The 18,763-nt window shown below is 47.3% G+C and overlaps 3 protein-coding genes across 3 annotated transcripts; all 3 read right to left on the bottom strand.

Annotated features, from left to right (window-relative positions):
* Nucleotides 1–65: 65 nt before the first annotated feature.
* On the bottom strand, nucleotides 66–4,310 carry LOC120657074 (probable amino acid permease 7). Its single transcript, XM_039935323.1, has 6 exons — nucleotides 3,954–4,310; nucleotides 3,582–3,818; nucleotides 2,829–2,922; nucleotides 1,185–1,402; nucleotides 961–1,094; nucleotides 66–863 (listed from the first exon to the last, which is right to left on the bottom strand). The coding sequence occupies exons 1-6, from the start codon at nucleotides 4,069–4,071 to the stop codon at nucleotides 255–257; spliced, it is 1,410 nt and encodes a 469-aa protein (XP_039791257.1). The 5' UTR covers nucleotides 4,072–4,310; the 3' UTR covers nucleotides 66–254.
* A 3,905-nt stretch (nucleotides 4,311–8,215) lies between these two features.
* On the bottom strand, nucleotides 8,216–11,443 carry LOC120657073 (transmembrane 9 superfamily member 12-like). The gene is made up of 2 exons (XM_039935322.1): nucleotides 11,212–11,443; nucleotides 8,216–10,674 (listed from the first exon to the last, which is right to left on the bottom strand). The coding sequence occupies exon 2, from the start codon at nucleotides 10,628–10,630 to the stop codon at nucleotides 8,660–8,662; it is 1,971 nt and encodes a 656-aa protein (XP_039791256.1). The 5' UTR covers nucleotides 10,631–10,674; nucleotides 11,212–11,443; the 3' UTR covers nucleotides 8,216–8,659.
* A 2,395-nt stretch (nucleotides 11,444–13,838) lies between these two features.
* On the bottom strand, nucleotides 13,839–16,487 carry LOC120657072 (transmembrane 9 superfamily member 12-like). Its single transcript, XM_039935320.1, has 2 exons — nucleotides 16,322–16,487; nucleotides 13,839–16,019 (listed from the first exon to the last, which is right to left on the bottom strand). Exons 1-2 carry the CDS (start codon nucleotides 16,411–16,413, stop codon nucleotides 14,024–14,026), a joined length of 2,088 nt encoding a protein of 695 aa, XP_039791254.1. The 5' UTR covers nucleotides 16,414–16,487; the 3' UTR covers nucleotides 13,839–14,023.
* Nucleotides 16,488–18,763: the final 2,276 nt, after the last annotated feature.

Genomic DNA, 18,763 nt, shown 5'->3' with positions numbered 1-18,763 from the left:
TTGCTTGTATCTCGATGAAGTCCAGGTCAAGTAACTGGAAAGTGACACTTGCCGCCGCTGCTCCATGCCTCAATGCACCAATTTATACCAAGTACTCACCAATATCTATCTACACCGAGTTCTTAATGCATACTAGAAACTAACCTGATCGCAGATAATTATACAAGTGAACATTCATGTGGCTGCACTAGCTAGTCCCCATCTGAACCCCAAAAAAAAAACACCCACTAGAGCTGCTGCCATTGCAGAGTTGCTCAGCTCGTCTCGGACCCAAACACCCCCACGGCGGATCCGACGGAGGCGAACGCGCTGATGAGCAGGCAGACGGAGCTGAATCCGTGGATGGCGAGCCACTGCTTGGTCCACGGTGCCACCTTGTTCCTCGCGAGGTACATCTCCACGGGGAAGTAGATGGCGAGCGGCCAGAAGGTGAAGGCGCCGAGCAGCCCGATGACCTGGTTGAAGTACGGGAACAACACGGCCAGCGCCGTGGTCACCGCCACGTACGCCGTCCGGAAGCACAGCCGGAACACGTTCACGCGGCGCGCGCCCAGCAGCGGCACCGGCACCGGCACCTCGGCCGCGGCCCCGCCCAAGTGCCGGTCGGCGAAGCCGAACACCGGCTGCGTGTACACCTGGTAGCCGCCGAGGAGGTGGAGGACGATGCAGAGGTTGGCGAGGTCGATGAGCCAGTAGGGCTCGTAGAAGCCGAAGCCGGTGAGGAGGTTGCCCGGGGTGCCGTCGCCGAACGCCGCGTAGCCGAGGCACCCGCAGCAGAGGTAGAAGAAGGCGGTGATCACGATGCTCGCCCTCGTCGCCGTCTTCATCGTCTCGTTCTCCGGCGGCGGCGACCTCAGCGTGTCCTTGATTGATTGATCGATCAATCGCAGTCAATACAATAACCACGTGATGAGTCGATCACGAAGACTGGGGCTGTGGCTCTGCATGCTGTGCCTGTACCTCTATCTCCAGCAGCACCAGGGAGAAGGGGTAGGCGAACAGGATGTCCCCGAGGGCCTGCGAGACTCGCCACACCTTCTGCGCCGGGGACACCATGGGGATGCCTCCGATGCCGCCCATGATCACCCCGTTCGCTGAAGTGATCGGAGGTTTAATTAATTTTCCAATCAAATGCCGATGAAACGCGAACACGAACGGTGGCCGGCCGGCCGGGCAGCACGTACCGATGACCTTGGCGAGCCCGAGGCCGACGCCGACGAAGGCGTAGAAGAAGGACATGACGGCGGCGAAGACGGAGAGCCCCGCCATATCGTGGAAGCCGGGTATCTGCGACAGGACCACCTGCGCGAGGCCGAAGAGGAGCATGTAGTAGCCGTCCCCTCCCACGGAGCACGGCGCGTCGTGGCCGTCACTGTGGTAGCAGTTGGACCTCTGGATCGCCCTGCGACGTACACGATGACAGAAATGAGTCCTCCGGAAGGTTCAACACTAGCATCCACCTTTGTTCATGAATCATGAGATTTGTCATTGTTTACTAACTACAAAAAGAGAATCTGCCAAAATTAACCAAATCTCGTAAGATTCATCGCGATTTTTTTGAATTAAAATTCATCACGAAAAAAAGCTGTACGGGCGGATAAACCGGCGAGAACCAGTGAGGCCCAACTCGGCCTATTACGCGCGGAAAGTTCGTCTTGGTGGGCCTGTACGACGTGCAAGCAGTTCGTCATCAGCGGCCCAATGTTTCATGGAGCTTTGCATCAGCCTCAGGCTGAAGCTGAACTATGTTTTGGCTGCAGCTGCTACGAGTAGCAACGAAAATTGCTAGTGGCGACCTCGCAAAAAAAAAAAAGGCTAGTGACGAGGCCGTCGAGAATTCAGAATTGCTAGCGACCATGGTGTGCGTGCGCCCACAGTATAATTCTATAATCTGCTAATCTGACAGTACCCATCTCTGCAAGCGACGGCTGCCGGCAATTCTTCTCCTCTCTTGCTTGGCCTTGACAAAAAGTACTAAGGTGTGTTTAGTTCACTTTACATTTTACATTTTTGCGTTTTTGGAAGAGAATCTTCAATATTTAAAGTATTAAATATAGACTAATTACAAAACTAATTACAGATCTCGTCTGTAAACTACGAGACGAATCTAATGAGCCTAAGTAATCCATCTTAATTAGGCTCATTAGATCCGTCTCGCGATTTACAGTCCATTTGTGTAATGCGATTTATTTTTTGACTACATTTAGTACATCATGCAAACGATTTACAATTTTTTTTTTCATTTTGCGTTTTGGAATCTAAACAAGGCCTAAGGCATATGACTAGAATGTGTTGTGTGTTTCTAAAGAAGACAAACTTTATCTACCAGTGCAAATATTGGGTGTCCAAGATAACCCAAAAAGATCAAGTGACAATATGGCACTGCCCAAGTCTACACGAAACTGTAGGCACACGCAAGGTTCATATATATGAGCATGACCTCATTCAGACTTTGCTTTGGTCCATCAAACTTCCAAAAAGAAATTTCCGACTTTTGCATCATCAGCTGCAATTTTTTTAAGAAAGAAAGGATTTTTTTAAGAAAGAAAGGTGTCCACCACTAGCACTGCTAGTTACTAGTGCAATTAGACATCGGTCTAGCCCTGATGATTGGTCATTAAAGGACAAGGCCATGCATCACTCTCCATTGCCTTGACAGCTCTGTCTTTCTGAATTCTCATGATGTTTAACTTTAACCTCCTTTTCTAGCTAGGCCACGCCAACAAGTTACAACTGCTACCGCACAAAGTGATAAGCTTGTGGCTGTCAGGTTGCCACGCAGGCAAGCGAATGAGATGGGTGAAATTGATGCGGTAGTGGGATCCTACCTCATACTGGTGGCGGAGGTGAGCGTGTACACCACCCCGGTGCCAAACAGGCTGAAGTTGAGGAAGAAACTGCAGAACAAATGGCTCTTCTCACCTGCACACGTGGCGTCCACCAATTGGCCATCAGTGGCATCAAAATGTAGCAGCATATTTTTATCTTAGCAAATCTTTGCAAATGATGGCCTATATTTTCTGTCAATCGGATTGCCATTAGGTACATCTACCACCTAGTCGTAATTTTTTTTTAAAAAAAAAGGAGTCGTAAGCATAGACTGAAACTGAAAGCAACCTATCCAGGCTGAGTTTTCAAAGTCGTGAGTCGTGATTCATGCTTGCTATACGGAAAGCGAGTCATCTCGTTGCCAGAATCCACGCGCTGTGTATCTAACAAATTTCATCAAAAATATGTAGTAGATAGATATGCATATATCATCTTTAATTTGTTTATGAAAAAAGGACATTCATGTAAGGTCAAGTTCAGACGTTCAGTCACTGGTTGTTCTTTAGACTACGAAAGAGTTGCATATAGCGACCTACCATGCTGCAAAAGCTCTTGTGTTTATGGATAACAGCAACAGTGCTGTCTGACTGGTAGTGTCACTTGTTTCTGAATTGGGGTGGTGCTTTGCTATCATCTAGATCGTCGTATTCACAACAAATTCTTCATGGCTCCATGTTCATCTCGTCAGAGATCGATTCCGCGTTGATCGAGAAGAAAGCTAGCTAGCGAGGGCAAATCGATCGAGGGCTCACCTAGGTAGAGCCGCACGGCGTCGACGTACGACCGGTTCCTGACGACGCCGCGCTCCGGGTCGTGGGAAATGTAGCAGTCGGCGATCAGGGAGGACTGCACCGCGGTGACGCCGGCGAAGAACACCATGGCCGCCGGCCCGCCCACCCAGCCCAGCTGCGCCACGCTCCACGCCAGCGACAGCACGCCGGAGCCGATCACCGCCGTGATGATGTGTGCCATGGCCGTCCATACCGTGCCTGCGCGCGCCGCAGGCAGGACGAATCACAACACAACAACGGATGCAACAAGCTGAGGCGGCTGCTGACGAGCTTTTTCAGATCGCTCATCGTGGAGGTCGATCTAGAGAGATGATCTTGGCGGGAGGGACTCACCGGTTCTCTTGACCAGGTGCTCGCCGGACGAGCCGTACGATGACTCCGAGAGCTTGCCGAGCAGCGGCTGCGCTTGCCGGTCGCCTCCTCCTCCTCCTCCTCCTCCTCCTGACCCCATAGCTGCTGCTTTCTCCCTCCTCTCTCTAGTCTCTACGCTATGCTGCTGTTGCCCAGGGGATCAAGCTAGCTAAATGCTACTAGTACACGATAACACAACTGCTACTGCATAGAGTATAAAGAAAGCTTTCCTGCTACGAAATCATCCCTCGTTTGGAGGCACGCAGAGACCATCGTTCTCCTACGGCCGGTTGCCAGGTTGGCTGGCCGATCCGCCTGTGCACACGTCAGGTCAGGGGTGCCGCCGGTGCTGGTGGGGGCGGCGGCGCCAGTCCATATCTGAGCGAGTGAGAATCACTATTGGATTGTTCTATAAGAAATGTTGGTCGATCATTGGTAAAGACCTAACTGCAGCCCTACAAGCATTCCATTCGCTCAAAACTCGAAGACTGGAGCTGGTGAATGAAGCTAACATCATTTTGCTGCCCAAGAAGGAGGATGCAAGTAGTGTGAGCGATTACAGACCAATCAGCCTCATCAACAGTCTGGCCAAGTTGATCACAAAAATTTTAGCTGATAGATTAGCACCAAAACTTAATGATTTGGTGTCAGGTTGTCAAAATGCCTTCATCAAAAAGAGATGTATACATGACAACTTTTTCTACGTACAAAATGTGATAAAAGCTCTACACAAAGCGAAGAGGCCAACATTGTTTATTAAGTTGGATATTTCCAAGGCTTTTGACTCGATTAGCTGGGTCTATTTGTTAGAAACTTTACAAGCACTGGGGTTTGGCCAAAAGTGGAGAGATTGGATAGCAACGTTGTTAGCTACATCCTCATCTAGAGTTCTACTTAATGGAACGCCTGGGAAAAAAATTCAAGCACGCGAGAGGACTGCGTCAGGGGGATCCTTTGTCTCCAATGTTGTTTATCCTAGCAATTGATCCACTGCAGAAAATGATAGAACTGGCAGCTCAAAAGGGTCTCATAAACCGGATCCTCCCCAAAGCAGCTAAGCTCCGTTGCTCACTCTACGCTGATGATGCGGCCATTTTCGCAAACCCGGACCGACTTGAGTTACATAATATTAACCAGCTCCTACATGTCTTCGATCAATGTTCAGGTCTCAAAGTAAACTTAAGCAAAACAGAAATTTTTCCCATCAGATGCAGTGATGATTTAGTTTCTGAGGCACTGGTAGACTTCCCTGGAAAGGTATGTAGCTTCCCTGGGAAATACTTGGGACTTCCCCTACACACACGCAAACTCAGAAGGGTGGATGTACAGCCTTTGCTAGATAAAATCGGTGGCCGCCTGCCAGGATGGAAAGGGAAGATGTTGTCATCTTCGGGACGGGAGACCTTGGTCAAATGTGTTTTAACCTCGCAGCCTATATACCACCTCACGGTCTTTCCAGCTCAAAAGTGGCTCATCAAGCAAATTGATCGGATGAGGAGAAGTTTCCTTTGGAAGGGAGAGGAACCGGAGAAGGTGTGTGGTGGACATTGTTTAATAAAGTGGCCAACAGTATGCACCCCAAAGGATATGGGAGGCCTGGGGATTCTCGATCTAGAACGGCTAGCAAGAGCTCTTAGACTTCGATGGTGCTGGTTCCAATGGAAGCACGATAGTAGACCGTGGGTTGGTCTTGACATCCCTTGTGATAAGGGCGATCGAGACTTGTTCAATGTGTCAACAATAGTCACAGTGGGCAAAGGAAATAAGGCTAGTTTTTGGCACTCAAGTTGGGTTAATGGAGCTGCACCAAAAAATTTGGCACCAAGTCTCTTTACAAAATCGAGGAGGAAGAAGTTTACTGTACAACAGGCTTTGCACAATAATTTTTGGATTAATCAGGTGCTCCCTTTACACTCGGGTACTGAGTTTAGGGAGTATGCAAGTCTGTGGGAACAAATCAGTTTGCTTGATCGCAATCCAGATATGGAGGATGAGATTATTTGGAGATGGACTTCGGATGGGGAATATACAACTAAGAGTGCATACCGCATCCAATTTGTTGGACAGGCAGGAAGACAATCCATTACCCCAATTTGGAAGGCTAAGGTAGAACCAAAATGTAAATTCTTTGAATGGATTTTGCTACACCGAAAGATATTAACAGCAAACAACTTGGCGAAAAGAGGATGGTCCCATGACCCTTTGTGCAAACTATGCAACACAACACCAGAGACGCCGAAACACCTTTGTAAAGACTGCTCGTACACTTGTGCAGTTTGGGATCAGCTGGTTAATTGGCTTAATTTACACCAACTACCTGCCAGCAATTCTGTGAGTTCCATCTACAGATGGTGGAAGAAATGTCGAGCGATGGTCGCGAAAGATAATAAATCCTTTTTTGACGGCCTTGTTATATATTTCTGGTGGAACATTTGGAAGGAGCGCAACAGAAGAACATTCAGACAGGAAGAAAAGACCGTGACAGAGTTAACTTATCTAATCAAGGAAGATGTCCAGCAGTTTCAGCACGCGATAGAAGCAGTAAACTGATGTTTTTGCTGTTGGAGTGGCGTTTTTTTTCTAGTAGTTTGTAGTTTTTGTTGGTGGCTTGCGGTCGTGGTGCGTAGTCGGGTTGGGTGCAGTTTGTATTTTTAAACTCCTTTTCCTTCTAATAAAATTTCGGCAAAGCTCTTGCCGTCCTTTCGAAAAAAACTCACGTCACCCTGTGCCTGTGGGCCGCGCCACGGTTCGTGTCCGGAGACGGCAGAGTGAAAATCATTGCAGAGGACACACTGCACAGGCTGACCTGTCACTCACTGCTACGAAAATGATTTTCGCAAGACATGTCATGGCGATTGTTTGAAGCTTTTATATTATTGACATGATATTCGATTACTTTAAATTTTGCTTTGATATTTGGACTCATTTCGATGGAAATATGAATTTGACTCAATTTTGCATTGTCTGATTGTAGTAATTAAATAAATGGGATAAAAAGGAAATTGGCCCCTGAAATGTGTGTAGCCAGTTATCGATCACTTCTAGGTCCATTGGGCCAAGCAACCGGCCCAAATGGTTCCATACAAGATTGACCGTGTTCTAGTGTTTGAGATTTTTTAGTACTATAGGAAACGAATGATTGAAGAGATGAGATGGAGTAAACCTACTAACCATGTGCATGACATAGGGCATACTTTGACAAGAGAGAGGTGGGTGAATGGGTGGTTGGTGAGCTTGGATCCACTGGCCGGCCCCTCACATGAACCGCCAAATGGAGCCTAGGCGCCAAGGCAATCCGACACGGTGTAGATGGTTTAGCTGTTTCTTTTCTCTTCTGCTCTGGCGAGATTTTCCACCGCAGGCACCTGCATGAGGTTTGTGGACGTGTGTGGCACTGGGGCTTGGTTCATGTCTTCTCCTTTGCAGGATGCATTCCAAGCAGCAGCTGCGGGAGCTTCTGCAATGCTCAATGGCACCCTCCGCGATGAAGGGATGCAGAGATCACAGACAGCCTTGGAATGAAAGAGATCGAGCCAAATCATCTATTCTGAGCACCAAATCGTCCGATCTTCAGATAATTATCATGATGTAGTCTAGATCTTGAAGGCTAATTGAAGTGTATGGCTGCGCGCTTTGGTGGTGTTTCATTTATAACATTTTTTGTGATAACTCTAAATTCTTAAAGAAGGGAATACATGCTAGAAAATGTGGAATGCAAAAGGTTTTAATTTCTCAAAGCCTTCAAACGTGCAAACTAGTTATCTTGGCTGCCCTGGCTTGGGCGCTACTCGTCTGAGCAACCGGATTCTGTACCAATTGGGCATGGCCTAACTTTGATTGATCCAAGCCAAGCGTCAACAATTCGAGTACCGCTCATCACGGTAGCAAGTAAAGTTGCTATAATAAAGTCCATGCAGCGTATTCCGTCAGGCTTCAGCAGAGTTAGATCCAGAAACAGAGAGCGGATCAGTCACTATTTCCAACCATCCGTTGCTCGACATGATGAAGAGCCTGTAAATGGTTCTCCAAAAAAATATAGTCCTTCATCACAACGATCAACAGAGATGAAGGTCTGCAACTGCCAATGGAATTCAGCAGACAACAGTACAGGTCTATAGCCAATGGCCTGGTTATACCAGCATGCATATGAGTAAACAGTCGCTTGGGAACATTTGTAGCAAGAAGGAACCGCTGAGCGGCTCAGCATTGAGCAGCAGAGTAATGTCAAATTCCAGTACCATATATATCTTGACTCAATATTCAATAAAATTAAAAAAATTGAAACAAAGCAGTACCAGTTCTACCATCGACAGGCTACAGGCTTCACAACTACTCATAGTCAAAGTACGTTACAGATGTAAACGAATAAGCTTGTTTCATATTGAATAGATCTCGAGTGTTCCAACACCAAAGGCTGCTCACAAATGCCCAGAGCAAGCAAAACTGAATAGTATTACAAAAAGGTCATAAAACATAGCTGAAACCTTACAAACATGTCTAAGAAATAAGCTTCGACTTGAGTAACTGTGCTATCCTAAATGATTGAATTAATCAGGGCCAAAAGCCATGGGCGTTGCCATGTATCCAATTTTTTCCGTTTGATATTATTGTGTAGTGTTTCTAAGGGGTAACTGTCACCAACTCACCATGATCAGGTGACTCTATTGCAGGAGGGAGCAGGCACACCTCTAGTCAATCTTAACAGATGAAAAGAGGTAGTGGACGAAGTAGAATGATAGCAGGAAGCCAATGGCACCAGTGGAGAGCATGATTGCAAGAGCCATGATCAGGGAGTAGCCAAGGTAGAGTGTTGCAGAGACTGGTCCACTCAGGCTCCTGAGGTCGAACACCAAGTAGTTGATCGAGTAGAGGAAAACATAGAATGCTACAGAACCTGAAGCAAAGAAGGCCTTCCACCACCATTTCCAGTCCTCAACGCATAGGTGCATGTAGGTTAGGACAAGAGAAACCTCACCACAGACTATGACCAGCAGGAAGAGGACAATGAACAGGAAGCCAAAGACATAGTAGAATCTTCCCAACCAAATGCTGGAGAGGATGAAGAAGAGCTCAATGAAGAGAGTACCGAAGGGTAAAGTTCCCGCACCGAGCACAAGCAGCCATGAGGGGAACTTGCGCTCAGGGATCTCCCGTGGAATCTGGTTGGTGCGGACAGGGTAATCAATGCTTGCTGCCCGTGTGCCTAGCAAGCCTCCAATAAGTGTGAGTGGCACAGAGATGCAGAACCACAGGGCCAGGAGGGTGAAGAACAATGAGATGGGTAGAGCGCCAGTGCTCTTCTTGCCCCACAGAATGGAGTTCAGCACAGTGAGGATGATGAAAACAATGCCAGGGAAGAAGCAGGAAGTCAGCCAGGCAACAGATTTCCACCCTTCTGAGGTTCCTTTGATAGTCCTCCAAACACGGACACCAACATATCCAGCAATGATACCAAGGAAGAGGTAGAGAATGATCATTCCAGTCAGGAGCATTCCCCTGGAAGCAGGTGAGAGGAATCCCAGAGCAGCAAACACAATTGTAACAACTGCCATACCAGTGATCTGGATACCATCAGCGACCATAACACACAACAGCTTTGAGCAGCAGGGCTCTCTGAAGACATCACCAACAACAAGTTTCCATCCTGAGAGCTCCTCATTCATCTGAGCTTGTGCTTCCTTGTCCATCTCCTCATACCTTGTCAGATCTCTGCGGACAGTCCTCAAGAATATGACAAACACAATTCCAGCCAGGAAGAAGACGACCATCATTGAGTTCATAATCGAGAACCAGTGCACCTTGGCACCATCCATCTTCAGGTAAGCATCCCACCTTGACGGCCACTTGATGTTGCTCTTGACATACTCAACCTCATAGGTAAATGTAATCCGATCATTCTCATGGATCGCCTGAGATTTCTCAAGCTCCAATGGGCAATTCACGGAGTCAACCTTGTCGTACATCTTGAGCTTAGACATGGCCTCAGGATCACGCCTCACACTGCAAGGCACGACCTCAAATCCAACAATCTGGAACCCACTCTTGCGGTCAGACTCAACCATTGCAACACCATCCTCACTTGTGACCACCACATCACCCTGCGCCTGGTATTGATGGACCAAGACTCTGAACTTGAGGTGGTTAATGATATAATCCTCATTGCTCCCTGTCGGGTTGTACCCCACTGGGAACCCAGTCCACTGGATTGTCACCCCGTTCTGCTCGGTGAACCGCATGACTGGCAAATTGTCCAGGACCATGTTGACCTGGTACAGATTCCGCGCCCTCTTCTTGAGCAGCTCAGCCTGGTCCTTGGTGAGCAGGTCCGTGGTGCAGAGGTATACAGATTCATTGACATTGACACGGAAGCGGTATGGCGAGTTGTCAATTTGGTCACCCATGAGGATCTCACCAAGGTTCTCAGCACTCTTCTTGACACCTTCCGGAGGCTTGCAGTATGGCAGGCTGTAGTAGCTGAAGGGCAGCTCAGTCTCAATGGAGGTGAGGGAGTTAACCTTGGCCCAGATCGCCTCTCCGGGGGAGTAGGTGTGCATGAAGGTGCCGGGGAGGTAGAAGGCGTGCACAGCTGGGTGCATGCTCAGGAGCATGACGAGCAGGGAGGCCGAGATCCATCTGGATGACGGCATCTTGGCAACCATTGCAGTGACGATTCTTGAGATCGCTCAATCAAGAACCTCACGACCTGAAAGCAAGTGTATAAAATAACAAATCAATTCAATTCCTAAGAATGGCTCTCCTTTCCCCCCTCATTGTCCCTTTTTCCCCGTGGATCAACATACAGCATACGAAATATAAAACTCAAGGATGGAATTAACATGTGCCATGGGGTTCAGTTGAAACCCTATAAACTTCTGAAAATAAAATTGTACCAACAGTCCACCGAATGAACAATGGTGGACACAGCGGTCAATTCACATTTACGGGATCTAAACGCAGCAAACGAATCCGCAGCCAAACCGCGCGGATCGGACATTGGAGCATCCATCCCAGAATCAAGTACTCGTATTGCAGGGCGCAAGTCACAACAAAGAAACGGTTCTGCGGGGAACAAAACGAGCCTGCATCTAAGCGGAATACTGTTCCTTACCAACGACTGAAGAAATGAATACAGGTCCTAGTGAACGAGGCGCCTGGATCTGGGCCGAGGCGCGAGGGGATGCAGGGTAGGAGAGGCCGCGAGCACGGAGGTGCGGAGATCAGGGGAGGGAAGCGAGCTCACCTCAGATCTGGATCGCGGCCGGGACGACGCAGGCGAGGTCAAAACATGGGCGCGCGCCCCCTCCTCGCTCGCGCTCTCCTCGAGATCGCGGAGGAGGAAGAAGAAGAAGTAAACGCTTCGCCGGCGGAATCGAGGAGCGGGGGGAGACGCGGCACGAACCCGCCAAATTTTATACCCGCCCTCTTCTTTCCCCTTCGTTGCGTGCAGCTTAGATTTCTTTTCTAAATTTTTTCCTCACTGCTGCCATTTATATATATATATATATATATATATATATATATTTGGCGAGATTTATTTAAATGCTTTTTGCGTGTTAGGTCGTGGGCCATTTCGTCGGTGTGCGAGTGGAGGGTTTCGGCGCTGGTCCACGTTTGGGGGATCCGTGCTTCCTACTGGGCCGCCGCGACTCGCTCACCACGTGTAGGACGAATTTTTTAGCGGACTATTTGATCGTTGTTTGACCTGGGCTGGCTCGGAAGCAGGTTGGTAGGGAGCCTAACACTGGGGACGATGCCATGTGGGCCATCCAGGACCGGGTCGTGTTCTCTTTGCAGACCCGCACCGGCCGTCGGTTTCTATTATTTCCTTCTTTTATTTGAGACGAGGTTAGTATTTTCGTAGGAGCTGGTAGCCTACCTGTTGGCGCTTTGGCAGCACTGCAGCAGGATCGACGGCTCAAACCAGGTCAAAATTAGCTGGTTAATCGACGGCTCAAACGGGAGGTACAAACAAATGGACAATGGAGATCAACAGTGCATCTGCGCAGTTACATTCGAGGCTGTCAGCGTAGACGACATATGAGCCCATAGTCATCTGTCCCCATCACACAGACCATGCATGGGCGCATCGTGCCGTCGTGCGTGCCCCCGCAGATGCTGCCTCACTCCAATCATGCACGAATTGGCTTCTCAACAAGGAGACAATCAGACAACAACCCCAACACAACCCCGCCAATGGAGATCCGACGAACTTCAGAGGTAGCGGGCGCGTCCATCGCCAGGCAACGGCGATGGATCCCCAACCTGCCGCCGCGACCTTGACCGGCTGACCGCGGGTGCCTTGCTTTGGGCTTTGGCCACCACTCCCTTTCCGGAGCCAGCAAAAAGCTAGGCTTCTCAATCACCATCACACGCAAAACACACGCACACCCCTCCCTCCATGCCCGCCGCTCATTACATAGATCCCCTGCGTTTTCTTAGCAAGCAAACCACGTTTGGTGGGAAAAAGGGGTCGGTGGAGTGGGTATCGGATCGGAGCAACCGCGACGTGAACCGGCGAACGATCCGGGAGGGCAAAAGTTGGGAATAAACAAGGAGAGGGGGGGAAGGGAACCATGGCGACTTGCATGAGCACGGAAAGGGGCACGTTCCTTAGAGAGGACACAACTGCCTGGGAGCACCTTTCACATGAACAGCCAGGTCACGTCTGCCAAGGAAAGAAATCAAGAGGACCTGTTCGTCGAAAGCAAAGATGCAGAGTTTCAAAAAAAAAAAAAGATGCAGATGCAGGCACATGCCCGTCTGAACTGCCACGTAAAATATTTCCATGCAGTAGAAGGGGTTGGCATGTAGATCGGAGAAGACGGAATCCCGGCAGTCAACTTCAGAATTAGGTTTCTGGTACATCTTGCCTGTCTGGTTGTTATGAGTTGAGGGTGAGAAGAACAGCGCAACGCCAAGTGAAGAATTATTGAGCAATAAGAAAAGCAGAAGCCGAGAATGGGACTTCCTTCCAGAAACGAAGAAAACATAACTAATCACTGAATAAAGCAAACCTTCGAGATGACATTTCAGCTGCCGTCCAAGAAACTGGTCAGAAGTGCATGATAAAGAAAGGTGCTTAAGTCGCCTAACATATAAATTTGACTGGCAACCCATGAAAATGGGGTCAAGTAGCACCGAAACGTACAAGGACCTCACACTGTAACATGTTCGCCTAACAAAACACAGGTACTCGGCTCGGCATGCCGAGAGCTGAACAGTTCCGGATTTCACAGCTAAGCAGCAAAGGTTGAAATGAGATATTCTAGTATCAACTATCAACAACCAAAGCAAAATGTGGTAACATCTGCAGATCATTCCATTAATGTACCGACACACATATCTCACATCACTTTGAGTAACTTATAAGCATTTCATACAGTTAAAAACAAGAGAAATGTGAGCGCGCGCGCGCACGTACCCACACCCTTCAAAAATATCTTAGTTATGTTTATCACTGATTTCAGAAGCAACATAGATAAGGGAAAGTGACCTGATAGAAACAGATCTAATAACATATAAAACTGAGCAACTTGAAATAACAGTCCACTACCGATTTTTTTTTAAAAAAAACAATGCCCCTTTCGTTCTAAAGGACCAAGTAAAAACGGCATGCTTGATTATCATAGACTAGATCTAGTGTTCTATGGACTCTTGGGTAAGCACATAGCACAAATCGGTGTGCATGGGAAACACATGAAAATAGTTTTCCAGTGGCAAACCTACCTTGCAGAGCAACCACATCACAAGCCACCAACGATATTAGTCGAGTCAGGACCTTTTTGGAGAGCATTTTCCCTCCATTGTTGAATGTTTGTAATTAGTTTAATTTTGAACTAACCAACATCAAACATATGAGATTGGAGGTACTAGCAAAGAAGGGAGCAACAAGCTTAAAAGCACATATAAATACTGTTCATAACAAGTACAATAATCTCAGTAATAAGCTACATTACGAACAGCACAAGTCTGCAAAAGGCTGCAAGATGAAATGATCAAACCATTTGAGCTTGCAGGTCATTTTGACTTAGACATTCCACAATATGAGGCCTTCAATCAATTTTGACTGATGAGAAAAGGTAGTGGACAAAAGAGAACGATGTCAGGAACCCAACAGTACCAGTAGCTAGCATGATGGCAAGAGAGACGATGAAAGAGTATCCAATGTAGAGCATAGCAGAAACTGGCCCACTCAAGCTTCTGAGATCAAACACCAAGTAGTTGATAGAGTAAAGGAACACATAGAGGGCCACTGTTCCAGAGGCGAAGAAAGCTTTCCACCACCACCTCCAGTCCTCCGCACAGAGATGCATGTAAGTAAGAACAACTGATACCTCAGCACAGACCACAACCAGCAAAAGGAGCACAACGAGGAGGAAGCCGAATACATAATAGAACCTTCCCAGCCAAATACTAGAAAGAATGAAGAACAGCTCTATGAAGAGTGTTCCAAACGGTAGAGTTCCAGCACCAAGTATGAAGAGCCATGAGTACTTCTTTGCAGGGATTTCTCTTGGTATCTGATTTGTTCGAACAGGGAATTCTATTGGCTCAGCCCTTGTGCCAAAGAAACCACCTAGAAGCGTAAGTGGCATGGAGACACAGAACCATAAGGACAAAAGGCCGAAGAAAAGTGAGATGGGAAGGGCTCCAGTACTATTTCTTGTCCACAGCATGAAGTTTAACACAGTGAGGACAATGAAGACAATGCCAGGGAAGAAACAAGCGGTTGACCAGGACACAGGCCTCCATCCCTCTGACGTTCCTTTTAAAGTCCTCCAAAGCCTGACGGAAGCATATCCAGCCACAATTCCAAGTAACATATAAAGGACTATCATCCCTGTCAACAGCATTCCCCTTGATGCAGGAGACATGAAGCCAAACGCAGCAAAGAAAATGGTGACAATTGCCATGCCCAGAATCTGAACGCCATCTCCGATCATGACACAGAGCAGCTTTGATGAGGTTGGCTCTCTGAAGACATCTCCAACGACAAGCTTCCAACCAGAGAGCTCCTCATTCATCTGAGCTTGGGCCTCCTTATCCAACTCTTCATACCTAGTCAGGTCCCTCCTCACCGTCCGCAAGAATATGACAAATACAATGCCAGCCAAGAACAGAATTACCATCAATGAGTTCATGATTGAGAACCAGTGAATCTTCGAACCCTCCATCTTCAGGTAGGCATCCCACCGTGATGGCCATCTGATATCACTGTTTACAAATTCAACCTCATATGTAAAAGTAATCTGCTCTTTCTCCTTGATCAATTGAGATTTCTCCAACTCCACAGGGCAGTTCACAGGATTGACTTTATCATACATCTTAAGCTTCAACATGTCTTTAGGATCACGCTTCACACTGCATGGAACCACCTCAAATCCCACAATCTCAAAGCCAGAGTTGGCATCACTGTCCATCTCTGAGATCACTTCCATTCCTTCCCCAGTCCCAACTACCTTTACTTTGCCTCCTTCATACTTATGGACCAAGACCTTAAATTTCAGGTGATTGATGATATAGACATCATTTGTGCCTTCTGGAATATAACCAACTGGATATCCCGTCCATTGAATGGTCATTCCATTCTGCTCAGTGAACCTCCTCACAGGAAGATTGTCAAGAATCATGTTCACCTGGTACAGATCACGGCTTCGCTGCTTGAGGAGCTTCACATCAGCCTCATCAAGTGGGTTTGTGGTACACAGATACAGAGATTCATTGACATTTACACGGAAACGGTATGGGGAATTATCAATTTGATCGCCCATCAGAAGCTCCCCCAAGTTTTCAGCACTCTTCTTAATGTCATCTTTAGGACGACAGTATGGGAGGCTGTAGTAGCTGAAGGGCAGTTCTGTCTCAATGGAAGTGAGGGAGTTCACCTTTGCACCTATTTCCTCGCCTTGCCGATATGTGTGCATGTAACTACCTGGCAAGTAGAATGCCCCGCATGGTGCAGCAAACACTAGAAAAACCACTAACAAAGTAGAGAATACCCAGCCTTTCACCATGATAGGCGGTTCAGGACAAACTTTGCCAAATAACCTGAAGCAAAAGAACAACATCATCCACCCTCAGTATCTCCAAATCAGGGGCGGACCCAGTATTAGGGCATGGTCAGATCCGAAAACAAACATGGTCAGATGCGAAAACAAACACCACTGTTGCAAAAAGATCGAATTTAGTAGGTAAAATCATGGTCAGATCCGAAAACAAATACCTTATGTTAGGGATTTGGGTGTTTGATTTCGTGCAGCGGGATGGGAAGGGGAGGGAGAGAGGGATGACAACATACAATCCCAAATCGAAGGTCGTGAAGAGACTAAGGGGAATCAATCCGTACGCACCTGGCACGGCACCGGAGAGGCCGGCGGCGAAGCTGACGAGGAGGCGCTCGTCTGCGTGAGCAGCGCCGACGCCGAGCACAGCAGTAGAGCATCCAACTCGGAGTCCCAACGACGCGTCGCGCTACCTGGTTCGCGACTCGCGAGCTTTAACTGGGCCGATTTTGTGGATTCGCCAGTAGTTTGCAGGGCCGTCATTTTTAAGCTGGGTCATTGAAATTAGGGATGGGCCATTTTGGGCTTGACTTGTTAGGACGCGTTTAATTCCTAAAAAAAATTTCGGCAAAAAATTTTGAAAAACTTTTACAACACTAATTAAGAAAAATAAAATATAGATTAATTATAAAACTAATTACACAGATGAATGGAAAATCGCGCAACGAATCTATTAAGCCTAATTAATTCGTCATTAGAGTTTGTTTACTGTATCACGACATTATCTAATCATTGCATAATTAGGTTTATTACATTTGTCTCGTGATTTCACCAAGAGGTTAATCCACATTTAATACTGTCAATTAGTTATCAAACGTTTGAAATTACTGTAGCGCAGGAAAATTTTTGAGAACTAAACAGACCATTAGTTTGCATGCGCCATGATAAACTGCTTCTAACCATGCACGTGGAAAATGCGCTAAAGGTACTGATAGTGGCTGTGACTCACACGGTGCATTTTGCACCAGCTCTAGGTTAGGAGCCGTCCATAAAGCCCTCGTGGTTTCCACACGCAAGGAGGAGCCAGGAATCGTGGCTCCACGTAGAGCGAGGCCTGCCAGGCGTGGCCCAAAGGGACGAGGTGGCTGACGGCGGGCGCAGGGCGTCGGTGGCGGCCACGGTGAGAGGGAGGTGCGCGCAAACCGCTGGCGCTCTGGTAGGAGGAGGAGGCGCGGGCCATCGCTAACGGGTGGAGGAGGTGCGGGTCACGCCACTTGAAGGAGGAAGAGACAGCAGGGCTGGGCGACAAGAGTTGTGAGGAAGGAGACCGGGGCAAATGGATAAGAGGAGAGGAGGAAAGAAAATGGAAAGAAAAAGAAAAGAAGAGAAGGAAAAAAAGAAAAAAGAGTTAATTTAGATATTTTATAACCTCAATCCAACAGATGAAGCTGTTTTACTAAATATTTTTCAAAACAGCTCCAGCTCCACCAGAAAAGCCACTACACTAGAGAAGCCGGAGCCGGAGCCGGAGCCGGAGCCCTGTCAAACAGGCTCTTAATGCATACGGTAGCTGTAGAGTAAAAGCATCTCCAAGAACATCCTTAATAAGTTAGCCAAAAAAAACTTTACCAATACTCGGATCCAACAACATAAGTATCCTCCTCGCTAATCTACCACTAGCTATCCCGTCAGCATTGCTCGGCAACTATATCAAGCTCATCTGTCTCACCATCTCCCCCTAGCTCCCCCAGCGGACGCAGTCGTTGGTCCCTCCGCCCTGCGCTATCGCGCGCTTGCGGCGCCTTTCCTCCCTTCCGGAGCTGGGTCGCGTCCCTCAAACCTCCGCTGCCCCACCAATCACGCTCCCGCGGCTCCTTGCCCGCCACCATCCCCCACGTGTGTCCCTAACCCGGCACTCACGCGCGCCTGCCCGAGAACCTTATCGGGCTTGCGCTCTCCTCCTCTTCACGGTGGTGCCGGCTACACCAGCATCAGCCGCCATACCTGCCGATTGGCCTTGTTGCCTTGGCTCGAGCCCACCTGCAGAGTGGGAAAAGAAGAAGGTTAGAATAGATTGTTGGGTAAAAAAAGAAAGATCGAGAGGAGAATCTCACGTGTCAAGTACTATATATAAAAATTTTATTTGGCTAGTCTGTTGAACTGTATCGAAAGATATAGAGAGAATTTTAGCTAAATGGATAGCTAGATAAAAATATAGAGAGTGAGATTTAGCTAAACTTTTAAAGTCGCTCTAACATTTTCCGTGGCGCCACTCTTCATTGAGATTTGGTGGCCCGACTTTTGTTGAAAGTCAGAATGTGGCTGTACTGGAGTTAGGCTATCCAAACAAAGATTTAAAAGTAGTTAGGCTAGAAAGAGGTTTAAGGTAACCAATGTACAAAGGAGGTCTGGTCTTGGACTAAGATCAAGAAACCTGTAATTTAATTAATTACTACTTAAATATGTACTCTTTTTGTTTCAAATTATAGATTATTTTGATTTTCCATTTAAAATATTTATTATGTATATAGATATAACATTTATCGAGGCACACTACAAATATTATGTATTTACCCAAAATAAATTTATGTATTTAAAAGTCTAAAATTATTTAAATTAGAATGGAGTACTACTTGTATCTTATGCGCATAGAGTAAAATCCTTACCTGTTAATACAATATATGCTAAATGCAAAACATTACATTTTTTTTGAAATCCGCATTAGCAACTTAGGGTGTATTTAGTTGGTGAAAAAGTTTGAGTTTTGATAGTGTAGCACATTTCGTTATT

Source organism: Panicum virgatum, chromosome 1N, assembly GCF_016808335.1.
Source record: "Panicum virgatum strain AP13 chromosome 1N, P.virgatum_v5, whole genome shotgun sequence".
Classification (NCBI taxonomy): Eukaryota; Viridiplantae; Streptophyta; class Magnoliopsida; order Poales; family Poaceae; genus Panicum; species Panicum virgatum.
The sequence above is the reverse complement of the archived record's forward strand: the minus strand, read 5'-3'. Positions and strand labels throughout refer to the sequence as shown.

What these genes read in the sequence shown, in the direction of transcription:
- LOC120657073 (XM_039935322.1), bottom strand. Translation starts at nt 10,630, where the DNA reads ATGGTTGCCAAGATGCCGTCATCCAGATGGATCTCGGCCTCCCTGCTC.
- LOC120657074 (XM_039935323.1), bottom strand. Translation starts at nt 4,071, where the DNA reads ATGGGGTCAGGAGGAGGAGGAGGAGGAGGAGGAGGCGACCGGCAAGCG. An exon ending in GCACCTGGTCAAGAGAACCG is followed by an intron (nt 3,819 to 3,953) that starts GTGAGTCCCTCC and finishes CGGCGCGCGCAG; the next exon opens with GCACGGTATGGACGGCCATG. An exon ending in CGCCGTGCGGCTCTACCTAG is followed by an intron (nt 2,923 to 3,581) that starts GTGAGCCCTCGA and finishes CCACGTGTGCAG; the next exon opens with GTGAGAAGAGCCATTTGTTC.
- LOC120657072 (XM_039935320.1), bottom strand. Translation starts at nt 16,413, where the DNA reads ATGCTCTACTGCTGTGCTCGGCGTCGGCGCTGCTCACGCAGACGAGCG. An exon ending in CCTCTCCGGTGCCGTGCCAG is followed by an intron (nt 16,020 to 16,321) that starts GTGCGTACGGAT and finishes CTTTTGCTTCAG; the next exon opens with GTTATTTGGCAAAGTTTGTC.